This window comes from Acanthopagrus latus, chromosome 1, assembly GCF_904848185.1.
Source record: "Acanthopagrus latus isolate v.2019 chromosome 1, fAcaLat1.1, whole genome shotgun sequence".
Lineage (NCBI taxonomy): Eukaryota > Metazoa > Chordata > Actinopteri > Spariformes > Sparidae > Acanthopagrus > Acanthopagrus latus.
In genome coordinates this window covers 980,515-995,845 of record NC_051039.1, presented here as the reverse complement: position 1 = coordinate 995,845, position 15,331 = coordinate 980,515, and the positions used below count along the sequence as shown (strand labels likewise).

Here is a 15,331-nt window from a genome sequence, read left to right as displayed (position 1 = left end):
GCTGCTTTAACTGTTGTGACCACGATCATTAATGTAATGCTGAGTTTGGGTGCAGAATTTGAATCTGTACAAGTGAAACATTTTGAAACTGGAGTCTCTCTGTAAGTGGAGTCAGTGTTTCCCTGCTGTGACCAGCAGGGCTGAACTCAACACTCATCTGTAATCATGTCTTCACCAGGAAACACAGCGGCCACAGAGCTGCAGTGAGAGGCGGAGCAGCACCAGAGGGAGGAGGCTCCAGCGTCACTCTGCAGAAATGAAACTTAGAGTTAGTGAGAGTCAGCAGAGCTGCAGAGTGTCTGTGTTTCTGTCTGAGGGAATATTAAACTGAATTCATCAGGTCTCTCTCCACAGCAGATTCAGAACCAGGTGAGTGCAGTCAGCAAACAGCACCAACACAGAACTTACTGTAGTCAGACAGGAAGTGTTTTCATTTCATAAACTTATCAGACGGACATCTCAGTTAAGTTTAACACATCTGTGGGTCGACTCATGCCAACTCACCCCAGACTCACAACATTTACATGCTTGTGGGTTTTGTAAAAACACAAAATTGGACCTTGGAGCTGAATTTGAGTCCTAAACATCCAAAAAAAACCCCTGAGGATAATTTTCATTCATGTGTTCATTTAAATAGTGGTTGTAGAATGTTTACGGTCATTAAATGAATCACAATGAATCATTCTTACCCGAACAAAGAATCATTTTTAAAAGCATCTTGCATCTATATACATAACAACATCATTTAATCATTTTTAAAAATTAGCTAATGTTTTCTACTTTTCAGTGGCTGTGTTCTCATTCAGTGGTTTTATTTACCCAGTAGATATTTGTACTGCATTGACCTCAAGGTTTTCTATCTGTGTGACACCTGTTGAGCCTGTTTGGTTTCCTAAATACCACATGATGTCATCTCAGTGTCACTGTACAAAATGTTGATCTCAGTTCTTTACCTTAATACATATATATTATTTCACGTTTTCAAACTTGTCTGAACTATTTTCTGACATCATCGACTCAATTTTAATCCAGTCAAGTGAAAAGTAAAACACAGGTGAGGTGAGACTGAACACACAGAGAATCACAAGCATTGTTAAATGTAGCTCTGAAGGTCAAATTAAAAAAATTAAAAACTCAAGTATTTGTTGTTGGTATAATCTCAATAATGCAAGAATCTAAATGCACATAAAACAAAATGTTTGATAAAACTTTGTCGTCTGTCTTCAGACTGTCAACATGTCTGCTGCCAGCAGTCTGCTGACTGAAGATCGGTTTCTGTGCTCCATCTGTCTGGATGTGTTCACTGATCCTGTCAGCACACCATGTGGACACAACTTCTGCAAAACCTGCCTCATTAAAAACTGGAGTATTAATTACAGGTGTCGATGTCCCATGTGTAAAGAGGTTTTTACCACAAAGCCTGACTTGAAGGTCAACACTTTGCTCTCTGAGATGGTTTCTCAGTTCAGACAGTCAGCTCAACAGAAAGCCAGCAGCAGCAGCTCAGAGCAACAAGTGTCCAAACCAGGAGAAGTTCCCTGTGACGTCTGCACTGGAACCAGACTGAAGGCCCTGAAGTCCTGCCTGGTGTGTCTGGTCTCCTACTGTCAGACTCACCTGGAGCCTCATCTCACAGCTTCAGGTCTGAAAAGACATCAGCTGATCGACCCTGTGGAGAACCTGGAGGACAGGATGTGTCTTGAACATGATAAACCTCTGGAGCTGTTCTGTAGGACCGACCAGATGTGTGTCTGCACACACTGTCCTGCTTTAGACCACAAGATGCATGAAGTTGTTCCTCTGAAGGGCGAATCTGAAGAAAAGAAGGCAGAACTGGGAAAGACAGAGGTTGAAGTTCATCAGATGATCCAGAAGAGACGACTGAAGATTCAGGAGATCAAACAGTCAATAAAGCTCAGCAAGGAAAATGCACACATGGAGGTAGCAGAAGGTGTTCGCGTCTTTACTTCTCTGAAGGAGTCTGTTGAGAGAGGCCTGAATGAGCTCATTGATGGAATACAGAAGAGCCAAAGAACAACACAGAAACAGGCTGACATCTTCATCAAAGAGCTGGAACAAGAAATCTTTGAGTTGAAGAAGAGAGGAAGTGAGCTGGAGCAGCTCTCACAGTCTGAAGACCACGTTCATCTTCTACAAAGCTTCCCATCCCTGAAGGATGTCCCACCCACCAAGGACTGGACGGAGGTCAGCACCCGTCCTTCGTCATATGAGGGGACTGTGGTGAGAGCTTTGGTTCAGCTGGAGGAAACACTCAGTAACAAGATGAAGAAGCTGTATGCTGAGTCCAAGCTGAGGAGGGTCCAGCAGTATGCAGTGGATGTGACTCTTGATGCTGATACAGCACATCCTGAGCTCCTCCTGTCTGATGACGGGAAAACAGTCAGTCATGGTAACAGGAAGAAGAATCTCCCAGACAACCCAGACAGATTTTCTCATTATAATTTTGTTTTAGGAAGTCAGAGTTTCTCTTCAGGCAGGTTTTACTTTGAGGTTCAGGTTAGAAGAAAGACTAAATGGAATCTAGGAGTGGCCAGAGAGTCGATCAACAGGAAGGGAGAAGTCAAAATGAGTCCTGACGAGGGTTACTGGAGTCTGTGGCTGAGAAACGGACATGAGTACAGAGCTCTTGCTGACCCTTCAGTCAGTCTGTCTCTGGCCTCTCGGCCTCAGAAGGTGGGGGTGTTTGTGGATTATGAGGAGGGTCTGGTCTCCTTTTATGACGTAGATGCTGCAGCTCTGATCTTCTCCTTTACTGGCTGCTGCTTCACTGAGAAACTCCTCCCATTCTTCAGTCCGGGCAGGAACGATGGTGGTAGAAACTCTGCTCCTCTGATCATCTCACCTGTCAGTCAAACTATCTGACATTTTTATGACCAGCAATTTATTGAACTATGAAGCGCTGCCAACAACAGATCAGACAGAGTATTCGTATGTTGATACAGTAACAGCAGACAATCCTGATGAAACCAAACGATGATGAGGTGATTATTTTATTGTTATTCTTCGTAGCGTTCGTACACCGCAAAGCTGTTTTCATCTGAATCTGATTAATCTTTCTATGTGATTGTGTCTCAGTGTGTTGTACAGCTTCAGGGTTAGAACCTGTACAGAAAAAGTTCAGTATTCTGCAGTAGAAGCAAAGTGGTGAGACAAATCTTAAAAGACGGGGATTTATAAACCGAGCAGATTGAAGTGGCTTTGGAGCTGCTGTGATACATCAGACTAAGCCTTTAGATGCAGCTTCTGTTGCTTTCATGAGTAATTATTATGACATACTGAATCACTGTGTTGACAAAGGTGTTCGTTATGATGACTTTCAGGGTCTTTTTTCATCACATGGAAGCTTCTATACTCTAAAAAAATCTGTATGTTCTCAAAATGCCTTAGTATCTCAAATAATGACTTAACTCAAAATAATGAGTTGCTGTTGCACAATGATGAGAGACTTTCTCATACTGATGATTTATGATTTCTGAATAATGATTTTCTGATTGAAACAATGACTCAACATCTGTTTTATTCATAACATTGGTGAAAATTAACTTGGATGAGAACCATGGATGAGATTGTGCTGTCACTGTTCTTTATTTCCAGTTTAAGATCTTACTTTTTGGGCAAGACAATGTTGCTTAAAATCATTTTTAAATCTGCATAAATTATATTTCAGCTATTATAGTAATTCACCTTTTGACCTTTGTGTCTTTGACTTGTTCCTCTGTCATGATTTTATTTTTGATGGTTTATAAAAAGCACTTTGGGTGGCAGTTCGGCCTGTGTTTGACTGCCCTGGTCATCAGATAACATTGAGTCTCTGCATCATTCCTCAGACAAAACAAATGTTCATATATACTGAATGTATATGAGCTACTGTAAAGGGAATAAAACATACCTTGTGCTAAATTAAACTACTGTCAGATGTGTTTCCCTCGTGTGGCCACTAGAGGTCAGCATCACAGCACAGGTTGTGAAAACATGAACACAGGAAGCACTTCAACTTCCTCTGACTCAGTCTCACAAAGAAAACATTACAGGACAAATACTGATGTGTGGACTGACTGTTAGATTGTTTCAGACCTGTAAAAGACTAAAGAGTGACTTTTGTTTAATGCATTTAGTAACACTTTATGGTGGCTGCAGGAAAAAGAAGGCAGAACAACAACAAGTCTCCCTTAAGATCAAACTCACCTTGTGCTAAATATTTAATCATGTCTACACCTGGAGGAGGAAACACAACTTAAAAACACAGGACAGATAATGAGCTGAACTTTGGACTGGCTGTGAGATTGTGTCAGAGCTGCAGAGGACTCAAAAGTGACCGTTGTTCTCTGCTAAGATATGTCCTCACATGTTGGATTGACTTTTATTTGAGATCATATTCAGAGATGTAACTCATCTTGTGCAAAATGAATGCAACTGTCCTCATGTCTAAACCTGCATGAGGAAACACAACCTGAGGTGGAGCAACACTGGAAACATGAGAATTTCAACGTCACACTCCAGAAATTAAACTTAACTTTCCTCTGAGTTGCAGCCAAGCAGCGGATAAACTTCTGGAGCTGTTCTATAGGACCGACCAGATGTGTGTCTGTATGCTTTGTACAGTTTCAGACCACAAGACACATGATGTTGTTCCTCTGAAAGAAGAATCTTAAGAAAAGAAGGCAGAACTGGAGAAGACGGAGGCTGAAATTAAGAAAATGATCAAGAAGAGACGACTGAAGATTCAGGAGATCAAGGACTCAGTGAAGCTCAGTAAGAACGATGCAGACAGAGAGATAGCAGAAGGTGTTCAGGTCTTCACTTCTCTGAAGGTAACTGTTGAGAGAAGCCAGGCCGAGCTCATCAGAACAATAGAAGAGAACCAGAAGAAGACTCCCTGAAAAAACGACAATTTTAAGACTTGTTGCACTAGGAGACACTGTGTAAACTACAAGAAACGTTGTGTACAACACATTCCTAACTATTTAGTTATTCTTGTTCATTCGGCCGTGAAGTATAAGTAGTAGTGAACTTTTACTTTGACATTTAAGATCGTTTCCTATTCGACTGCTGTCTGAGATTATTTTGAAAGTGACATCCGGTAGCGGAGCTGTTTGTGTGTGACGCAGTGTGATGCGCTGATGATGCTGAGGAGAGAGCATCCTCCGCTGCAGGCTGCAGGCTGCAGGCAGGCCGAGTGTTCGCTGCCGTGATGGCAGAAAGAGGAGTTTAATGAACATCATCACATGTTTTATCACCGTGAGTTCAGGCTGCTCGCGCTGATCTCCAGCTGCAGGCCGCCGGTGACACCCTGAGCGCAGCGATGGTGGATTTGTCCGAGTGCGGTGCAGTGTCGCCCGGACACAACAGACACGGACAGGGCTCCGGTAACAACGGGAAGAAAACGTCGAAAAAGTCACGAACGAGAAGAGGCAAACGAGGGAGGAGAAGAAGGAATAAAAAGAACAACAGGAACAACAAAACACCACCGCCGTATTTCCCTCCGGAGGTAGCTTCCGCTCGTTAGCCCGCGGATTAACGCAGCTAGCTAGCGGCGCTGCAGCAGCTAGCTTCAGACTACTGACACATGTAGCTTCACACCATCAATAAAGTATCTGCAACATGTCGTGATGAAGCTGTTCGTGTGCGTCACTCTCAGACAGGAACTCATACCGCCACCGTCTACCGCTGCGGTCACTTTGCAACAACGTCACACCAAACTCCGCTTAAATATCTGACAATTAAAAACATTGTTGTCTTAATGTTTATGGCACATAGAGCATAGAAGTTGCCTCAGTGTCTTTTCTGATAAATTAAAGCCTAATTAATAATTCGGCATATACTTCAACAATAAGAAGTAGTGTGTTCTTGACTGTTTTGAGTTTCTACCGTGCAGTATTATTTTAAGGCTTCAAGCCAACGCTTATGTAGGTTGAAGAAACCAGGGGAACAAACGTGTAAACAGACAAACAGGCAAATCAGTTCAATGCCGAATAGTAAAGTTTGTCATTCAGATGTAGGAAAAGGTTAGAGTCAGGCTCTGTATGTCAACTGTTACGTCTTTTTTTTAAAACCAACTTTAAATTGCGTGAATAGTTAATAGAAATCGGTTGACATTTTCTTCTCTGTCAGAAATGTGCGTGCAGCAGGAGGAGGTGCATCTTGCTGCTGTCATGAGGAGCTGTGGTGTTTCTATAGTTAGGAACAAACCATCATCCGCTTCACATCAGTTCACTAATCAGTGTGATCTCTGTGTGTCCAGAACAGAGTCAGACAGATAGTATACTCCATTATTGTATAGTGTAAAGTCATGTAAAGTCTTTTTGACATTAAGCTGTCCTTCAGCATCCTCATCCGTCTTCTCTGTCTCTGTTTCCAGGCTGAAGAAGGAAACATTGAGTATAAGGTAACCAGCTCCTCATTTCCTGCTCCGGTTTCTCACCACCACAAACTTCTACGTCAGATTTTTATTTTGAGTGTTGAGATGTTTTTATAACCGTCAGTGTTTTTAAAAAGTGCTGAACGTCCTTTACAAAGATAATCAAACTGTATTTTTGGGGGAAAAGCTGTTTATACATATTTCTTTCTACTTATCCAGATTAAAGTCATGTTTAATGATGACTATCTATATAGAAGTTATGATGTTATAATTATCTTGATAATCATTTATATTTGTTGTAGTTGTTTTGAAGCTCCTCAGATGTGAATATGATGCTTTTCTTTGTCATATGTGACAGTAAACTGAATATCTTTGGAGTTTTTACTGTTTTATGAACCAGTTTAAAGGTTTAGAGTTTTTGTCTGTACATTATGTGTAAAGACTGTCGTCTGCGGGTTGTTTTACCTGCTCCTCCATCTTGTTTCCGTTGCTCCGTCTCTGCTGCTGTCGTAGCTGAAGCTGGTTAATCCCACTCAGTACCGCTTCGAGCATCTGGCCACGCAGCTGAAGTGGCGTCTGCAGGAGGGCCGCGGCGAGGCCGTCTACCAGATCGGAGTGGAGGACAACGGCCTGCTGGTCGGCCTGACCGAGGCCGACATGAAGGCTTCGCTGAAGACTCTGAAGAGGATGGCAGAGAAGTAGGTCTCCTGGATCCAGAGTCTGGATCAGCACATCTGTAGAATATAGACGTCTCTCTTTAATGAAGTTTGAAAGGTTTCGTGAGCGTCAGAGAGACTTTTGGTCTCATTTAAGAATATTCACATGTTCTTAAAACTGCTTCTTACTTGCTTCTGGGAGGTTTGTTCGTGTTGTTGAACTCTCTTCGCTGGACTTGTTGTTATTGGCTTGTTTCCTCCCTGATGAAGGTCGTCTGTTCGTCAACAGGTGACTCTGCTAGTGGACGTAATACTGCCAAGAGTCAAAACACGAATCAGAGAGTGAAGCAGAAACAGTTCCACACGTGAACAAAAACTGTGGCAGAGACACAGACAGAAAGTTTAAGATGAAGTTAAGATACTAAAACACGTCTTTCTACAACAAACTGTCCAGATATCAGACAGGATGATGTCACACCTGCAGCAGGTGATGTTCTGCTGTCAGGTGTTACAACACAAGACGATCCTGGACACAGAAACACTCAGAGTTTGTTACTACAATGATAAAATCAGGAAATTAAACTGAGGTAAATTGGTAGCCATGGAAATATACTGAAGAGAATATTAGATTAGTCTCAGTTGTATATTTAATTTCAGTCAAATTGATATAATCTGTACATCTACATATATTCACTGACTAATACAACATGTCTGGATCTCTTGTACAGTTAAAGAATAAACCTACAAGTACGAGTGTTTCCCGCATGAACACAGGATGAGTTTCAGTGTGAACGACACCATGTTAAAGTGGAAGCTGTGTTATCATCATGTGAGGGAGCATTTTTTTTAAACCCTCCACTGTGATGCATTCGCTTCCTGTAACCTCGGAGCAGTTTACCTGAGAGGGAGATAAAATCTTCTCCTGTGTAAAGATGATGTTGAATTTAACATGTTTTATGAGCAAAACACTAGAAAGAGGTTTAAAAGCTGCCAAGGTGAGAAATGATTGTAACGATTGGTTTCCTTCTGTGTGTCATCAGAGTCGGTGCCGACATCACCCTCCTCAGAGAGCGCGAGGTCGACTACGACTTGGACAGAAACACCCGCAAAATCGCTGAAGTCCTGGTCCGGAAAGTTCCCGACGATCAGCAGGTGAGAGTCCGTCCTCCAGGTCCTGGTTCTGCTGCCGTCAGTTTGTCTGGTCCGTTCTGAATCAGTCGATGAGTTCATTACTGCAAAAAGTTCAGATCTGTTATTTGTGTAACTACTTGTCACAATATCTCATTAATATCAGTTTAATTATTTTACTTATTACAAATCTGAAGCACTATTTTTAGCTCATTTATGGAGTAGAATTTCCCCAAAGAGTTTGTTGTGTGTTGGTTTTGTTTCTTTTCATCTTTTAAAAAAAACACACACATGAAAATCACTTCACCTCGTAGTCGGTCGGATCATCTCAGATCACGTTCACCACATTTTCCTGCCAGAACTGGACTAACTGGGCCCGACCGTGACCTCCACTTGGTTCTGTTTTTTACGTCCAGACCCGCAGCAGCTGATTTAAAGCTGAATGAGTGTTTGCTGCCTGGAAAGTAACGTCAGTCTTTTGTGTTGCATCATGTAAATAACAAAGCTCAGGACGAAACAGGGCACGAGCAGGTGGTCCATCACTTATCATCAGTAATCACTTGGTTTCTGTGATATATTTAATTATGTTGACGCTACATTTTCGCTAAAAGACCTTGAACGCATCGTGTCAGATGATCCGACTGATTTCATCCTTGCCCCTCCCAACACGTCCTGACGGTTCAGGCTCAGGTATCGATGCTCCAGACTTAGTCACTAGACAGAGATCACTTCCTCTAAACGGTCTTTGTGAGGTTGTTGTGGTCCAAACCCAAGTAATACGGCTGAAGACAGTGAATCTCACAGCGTGCCGGCAGCAGCAGGCCTCTTGTAAACAGAAGCCTATTCAGATTATGATCCCTGTCCTCCCTCATGTTGTTTTGGACCGGGACAGTTCCTGGACCTGCGGGTGGCGGTTCTGGGGAACGTGGACTCGGGGAAGTCAACGCTGCTGGGCGTCCTGACGCAGGGCGAACTGGACAACGGCCGAGGCCGAGCGCGACTCAACCTCTTCAGACATCTGCACGAGATCCAGACGGGACGCACGTCCAGCATCAGCTTTGAGATCCTGGGCTTCAACAGCAAAGGAGAGGTGAGCCCGACTGCACACAGGCAGAGAAGACCAACAGAACCTGCAGATTTTCTTTTTCACACTTTCAGCTTTGATCCAGAATCAGCAGTTTGAATTTCTTATCCACCAACTACATTGTGCTCCTTTAAGATGATGACAAAGATCTTATTTGAGCAAAATGAGCAAATCAATTAAAACAACCAACAAATGATCTCAAGATGGTTGAAGTGAATATTTTGTACTTTTCTCTTCAGCAGTAAATCTTATTTTTGACGCTCTAGTTGAACTGTTCCTTTAACAAAATGTCGTACTCATCAGAAGAGTTTAATAAACATTTGGGCCTGGTAACGGTTGTCGTGGTGGTGCAGGTCGTGAACTACAGCGAGTCTCGGACAGCCGAGGAGATCTGTGAGAGCTCCTCCAAGATGATCACCTTCATCGATCTGGCCGGACACCACAAGTACCTGAAGACCACCATCTTCGGCCTCACCAGCTACTGCCCCGACTTCGCCATGCTGGTGGTGAGCGCCAACACGGGCATCGGTGAGCAGCAGTTTAATGATAAACAGCTAATTGACTAAATGTTTCAGGCCTGTTGATGTTAATCCATCATGATCTGATTGATCTGACTCACAACAGTCCATAACAGAAGATCATCAGTCATCTCACGATGCAACATGGAGCTTATATTCAGTCTGTTACTTCCACCTTGCTCTGCTCTGCTTCACCACTAGAGGTCAGAAGTGATCAGCTCTGAGTTGAGAGTTGGAGCTGGTTTATGAAACTCTGCTGTGACTGATGGACTTCACACTCCGTCTCTGTTCGACCTCTGTAACCACCAAGCTGAGAGTTCGCTGGTTGTGGCTGAGGATTGTTCTGCATCAGTCTAACTGATTTTATGTCAAACTTACAAACCTTTTAAAACATTTTCATTTGTTTGTTTCGTCTCAGAAGAAGAGAAATGTCTTTTTATTTAGATTCTGTTGTGCACACGAGGTACTGTGAGATGATTATAAATGAATAAACGACGAGCAGTAAAGGCTTCTGGGTAATGAAGTATTGTTTTTTGATATCAACATGCTCACGGTGTTCCTGCTCTTCCCCCGTCCAGCCGGTACGACCCGGGAGCACCTGGGCCTGGCCATGGCGCTCAAAGTTCCCATCTTCATCGTGGTCAGTAAAGTGGACCTGTGCTCTCGCGGCACCGTGGAGCGAACGGTCCGGCAGCTGGAGCGAGTCCTGAAGCAACCGGGCTGCAACAAGGTTCCCATGGTGGTGTTGAACCCTGACGACGCCGTGACGGCTGCACAGCAGTTCACCCAGTCGGCATGGTGAGAGAGACGAGACAAGAACCGAATGTTAGAAACAGTCGGTATGGTTACCCTCACCATGGTGTGTGTGTGTGTGTGTGTGCGCGTGCGTGCGTGCGTGTGTGTGTGTGTGTGTGTGTGCAGTATCACACCCATCTTCACCCTGTCCAGTGTGTCTGGAGAGAGTCTGGACCTCCTCAAGGTGTTCCTGAACATCCTCCCTCCACTGAGCAACAGCAAGGAGCAGGAGGAGCTGATGCAGCAGCTCACTGAGTTCCAGGTACACACACACACACACACACACACACACACACACGTGCACACGCACACACACTTTTCAAAATTGGCAAACTTAAACTCATAGATTTCCATCGTGTGTGTGTGTTTGTGTGTGTGTGTGTGTGTGTGTGTGTGTGTGTGTGTGTGCAGGTGGATGAGATCTACTCTGTTCCTGATGTGGGGACGGTGGTTGGAGGAACTCTGTACAGGTGAGATCAGTTCAGGGTCTGGACTCTTCTGATTGGCTGCTGGGTGCTGATTGATTGATAAATGGAATCGTCTGTTCTTAACGAATGTGCTGCCGCCTGTTTCTAAAACCAGTAACGAGTGAAGATGTTCAGGTTTCTGTTTTCTTAATATTTTGTTCCTTTTGATTTGTTTGTAGATTTATAAAGTTTCATTGATTGAAAAACTCAAACTCACGTATTTCGACCCTAAAAATGTCCTGATCATCAGTCTTTATCCTCCACATGTCTCACATACAGTAAAACATCTATAAGAGTGATTTTAAATCAACATCAGTATGTATGAGTATAGAACCACATCCTAAATCTAAGACCAGACCAGACGGACCTGCAGTAATAACACCCCTGTGTGTATCTCAGCGGAGTGTGTCGGGAGGGCGAGCGGCTGGTGGTCGGGCCGACTGACGAGGGCCGGTTCCTGCGTCTGAAGGTGGGCAGCATCCAGAGGAACCGCTCGGCCTGCAGGGTGCTGAGGGCCGGACAGGCCGCCACGCTGGCTCTGGGAAGCTTCGACCGCTCGCTGCTGCGCAAGGTCAGAGGTCACATGACCCACAGAGTCCGCAGTTTTTACTCCATCCAGGTTTGTCTGTTTTCTGCTTTGAAGTTGAGAGAAAAAACCTCTTTTAAGGTCCAAATTCGCAGTTGGTGTCAGTGTGTCAGAGCTCCAGAACCAGCTCCAGAACGTTCTGAGAGATCGTCCACCTGGACTGAAATTAAAAGGTTGTTTCTGTCAGGAGCCAGCGTCGTCTTTCACTTGATCCCAATAAGGGAACTGGCCTAGACCATAATGTCCACCCACGTCCTCCTCGCTCTGATGTCCCGATGTCAGATAATTAACGTCTTTTCAGTGTTCAGTGTTCACTAGCGATGTCCAGGTGATGTCAAACTTTTAGATATTCAACAGTCGTCAGGTTTGTTAATATTCCGGTTGGATGAGCAAGTCATGGCTTTTAATAAAGATGAATAAAAGCATTGCTTGCTGCTGAGGTTTTTATCCATAAATCATAAGAACTTTCATTTTGAACCACAACAAGTTCTTCAGATGTCTGTGACTGAATCTGTCTCAGGCCCTGACAGGTGATGACGCTGGTTTCTGATTGGTTGTCGCAGGGTATGGTGATGGTCAGCCCCAAGATGAACCCGACAATCTGCTGTCAGTTTGAAGCCGCCATCGTCCTGCTCTTCCACGCCAAGACCTTCCGCCGGGGCTCACAGGTCACCGTGCACGTCGGCAACGTCCGGCAGACGGCCACCGTGGAGTGTCTTCACGGGAAGGTCAGTTATAGATCACAGGACGTTTGGTCGCCATCTTGTGGCTGTTTGTGTGTAACGCCTCCTCTCGCTGCAGGACGAGCTGCGTACAGGTGAGAGAGCCGTGGTCCGCTTCCGCTTCATCAAACACCCGGAGTACCTGCGACTGGGAGCCAAGCTGCTCTTCAGGGAGGGCGTCACCAAAGGCATTGGCCACGTCACCCGCCTGCTGCCCCCCTCCCAGAACCACGACCAGAACCAGAGCCACGACCAGAACCTGCAGGAGCTTTAAAGACCGCCGTCTTAAGAGGGTCGACAGATGTTGAGCTCCGTGAGAACTTTGACTGGTCAGACGTCATCTGATCGGGTTTAATGTCCCGCCACATGCCGGCGTATTAATCCTCCTGTCATGAATCTAAACTTCTGACCTCATTCGCCCCCGTTGTGATGTCAGAGACTCCCTCATCATCATCATCAACATCATCAGCTTCATCTTCCTGCCAGCAGACATTCGTGTGTTGAGTTAAAGCTGGCTGACCTCAGTGGACTTAAGCCTGGACGGTTAATCTGATGCCGTGCCACAGTTTGATCATTTAAGACGCTCGTTTTCCTCACGAGAAGACAGCGGGATTGTTTTGAGGGATTTGAGGAACGGTGGTGTGCGTTCAGACGAGCAGAGGAGGAAGGTCGACCTCTCCAGAGCACAGCAGCTTCTCTACACACTCAGACTTAACGTGATGCGCGAGGAGGGGGATTATTTCCACAAGGAGCTGCAGTTTCTGAGGTGGATCAGAACATTTAGGACCAGAACGCTGAGTCTGCATGTTTCAGCTCATAAACTTAAAACATGTTGTGGTTTCTGTGGAGCACGGTGGCTGTTGAGGGTCAGTTCTTGACAGGATGTCCCCTCACGTACAAATACTCCTCAGTGTAAATTGGCTTCTATGGCTCGCTAGCACGTTACCCAGCTTACTTAGCATGTTAGCTCGGCAGCTGCAGGGCAGCTCATAAAGATGTGACGAATTCTGCTGTCACAAGTTTTTTAAAGACGATTCTCGACACCTCCGGAGCTCCACAAGAATTTGGACTGATTCGATTGGACAGAATTATATTGTTTCAGTTTTTACATTGCAGATTAAAAACACAGCAGCTCGTTTCTGTTTTACTCCGTTCTTTTGCACTTTATTCACTTTTAATCATGATGACGAATCCCTTCTGATCTGGATCATCTGCAGACTCTCAACATCCACAGTTCACTTTTTTTTCCTTCCTAACTGCGGTCATCCTCCTCTCCTCCTCCTGAGGATATAAAGTCCTCCTCTCCTCCTCCTGATGATATAAAGTCCTCCTCTCCTCCTCCTGAGGATATAAAGCCCTCCTCTCCTCCTCCTGAGGATATAAAGTCCTCCTCTCCTCCTCCTGATGATATAAAGTCCTCCTCTCCTCCTCCTGAGGATATAAAGTCCTCCTCTCCTCCTCCTGATGATATAAAGTCCTCCTCTCCTCCTCCTGAGGATATAAAGTCCTCCTCTCCTCCTCCTGATGATATAAAGTCCTTCTCTCCTCCTCCTGAGGATATAAAGTCCTCCTCTCCTCCTCCTGAGGATATAAAGTCCTCCTCTCCTCCTCCTGATGATATAAAGTCTTCCTCTCCTCCTCCTGAGGATATAAAGTCCTCCTCTCCTCCTCCAGATGATATAAAGTCCTCCTCTCCTCCTCCTGAGGATATAAAGTCCTCCTCTCCTCCTCCTGAGGATATAAAGTCCTCCTCTCCTCCTCCTGATGATATAAAGTTCTTCTCTCCTCCTCCTGAGGATATAAAGTCCTCCTCTCCTCCTCCTGAGGATATAAAGTCCTCCTCTCCTCCTCCTGAGGATATAAAGTCCTCCTCTCCTCCTCCTGATGGAGGACTGGGGTTACATTTTTGGTTGAACTGTTCCTTTAATTATCGGTCGAGTTAGATGTTGGTGTGTTTTGTTTGTTGCTGCTCAGTTTTTGAGCTCGATGTGTTGCTGAAATATTAAAGGACACTTCTGCGACTTTTTCGGGGACTAAGACGATGTTTTTGTACAAAAATCGGTGGTTTTGTAACGGCCTTACATTCAGTCTGTTGAGATTCATGTCGTCTGTTCGGATCTTTTACTCGAGTTGCTTTTGAACAGTTAAAGCTTTGTACATTCACAGTCTCTACGTTTTACAGACTGACATGAAGCATTTTGCCTCTTCTGGTTTGTTCCGTCTGTTCCTGTGGTGATAGAAAAAGCTTCCTGCAGCTCAACATAACCTGCATGCTCTTTGACTGGCAGAAAGAAAAACTCACTATGTATCCAGTGTTGAAACTGTTTTTTGTTTTCCTTTCTTTCAGAGGTTCTGTGCAATTGTAAACCTAAATATCGAATGTACTTTCCATGGATCCTGTGTAGCGTTTGAAACTGCTTACTGTTCAAATGGAGTTACTGTTGACTTTGCACTTTGTATTCTGACTCTGCATGTGTGTCGATGCGGCGAGGTCTGCTGAGACCTTCGCTGGCTGATTCTGCAGAACGCTGAAGACGTGGACGCTGAGCTGAGACCTTCAAAGATTCATCAGCTTGTTTCTCCCGACCGTCCCTCTAGATAATAAATAAACTGTAACACCATGACTGAAATGTCTTCCTGCGTTTACTTCTTACTTCTGCAGAAAGTCGAACATTAAGGAAGGAAGGTGTTTTTATTTTTTTTCTCCATCCTCCTCAGATTTCATCTTCACATCAGCAGGTCCGTGTGATCGATCCATTATAGATGGAAAACAGTGGAGGGAACCAAACTATTGTGAAGGAACACAAGTATTCCTCAAAGAACTCTCGCCATGACCCTAAACAGCCTCAGAAGGCTTTTATTTTGGAGAATTCCATAATTTAGGGACAATATAATAAAAACTGAGCTTCTATCAGAGCTGTCACAATATTAACATGCCAGAAGAAACTACCAACATTAAATTGCATAACAGATAAAAGAAGAATTAAAGATATAAA

General features: G+C 44.4%; 2 protein-coding genes across 3 annotated transcripts; both read left to right on the top strand.

Moving 5' to 3' along the window:
- Positions 1–262: 262 nt before the first annotated feature.
- Positions 263–3,926, top strand: LOC119023854 (E3 ubiquitin-protein ligase TRIM39-like). Its single transcript, XM_037106087.1, has 2 exons — positions 263–369; positions 1,228–3,926. The coding sequence occupies exon 2, from the start codon at positions 1,237–1,239 to the stop codon at positions 2,881–2,883; it is 1,647 nt and encodes a 548-aa protein (XP_036961982.1). The 5' UTR covers positions 263–369; positions 1,228–1,236; the 3' UTR covers positions 2,884–3,926.
- A 1,113-nt stretch (positions 3,927–5,039) lies between these two features.
- gtpbp2b (GTP binding protein 2b) lies at positions 5,040–13,482 on the top strand. Of its 2 annotated transcripts, none has more exons than XM_037105926.1 (12): positions 5,040–5,509; positions 6,380–6,406; positions 6,893–7,077; positions 8,076–8,187; positions 9,056–9,253; positions 9,601–9,775; positions 10,344–10,563; positions 10,687–10,822; positions 10,972–11,030; positions 11,427–11,646; positions 12,177–12,341; positions 12,415–13,482. In XM_037105926.1, exons 1-12 carry the CDS (start codon positions 5,324–5,326, stop codon positions 12,607–12,609), a joined length of 1,878 nt encoding a protein of 625 aa, XP_036961821.1. In that variant the 5' UTR covers positions 5,040–5,323; the 3' UTR covers positions 12,610–13,482. The 2 variants fall into 2 exon arrangements, with proteins under 2 accessions (XP_036961821.1, XP_036961828.1); XM_037105933.1 differs by having other exon boundaries at positions 5,062–5,509; positions 11,427–11,598.
- The last annotated feature ends 1,849 nt before the right edge of the window (positions 13,483–15,331 follow it).

Excerpts from the sequence above, each read along its gene's own strand:
- gtpbp2b (XM_037105926.1), top strand. The coding sequence starts at position 5,324 with ATGGTGGATTTGTCCGAGTGCGGTGCAGTGTCGCCCGGACACAACAGA. Across the intron at positions 11,031-11,426 it reads GTTGGAGGAACTCTGTACAG|CGGAGTGTGTCGGGAGGGCG; the intron begins GTGAGATCAGTT and ends TGTGTATCTCAG. Across the intron at positions 12,342-12,414 it reads TGGAGTGTCTTCACGGGAAG|GACGAGCTGCGTACAGGTGA; the intron begins GTCAGTTATAGA and ends CTCTCGCTGCAG.
- LOC119023854 (XM_037106087.1), top strand. The coding sequence starts at position 1,237 with ATGTCTGCTGCCAGCAGTCTGCTGACTGAAGATCGGTTTCTGTGCTCC.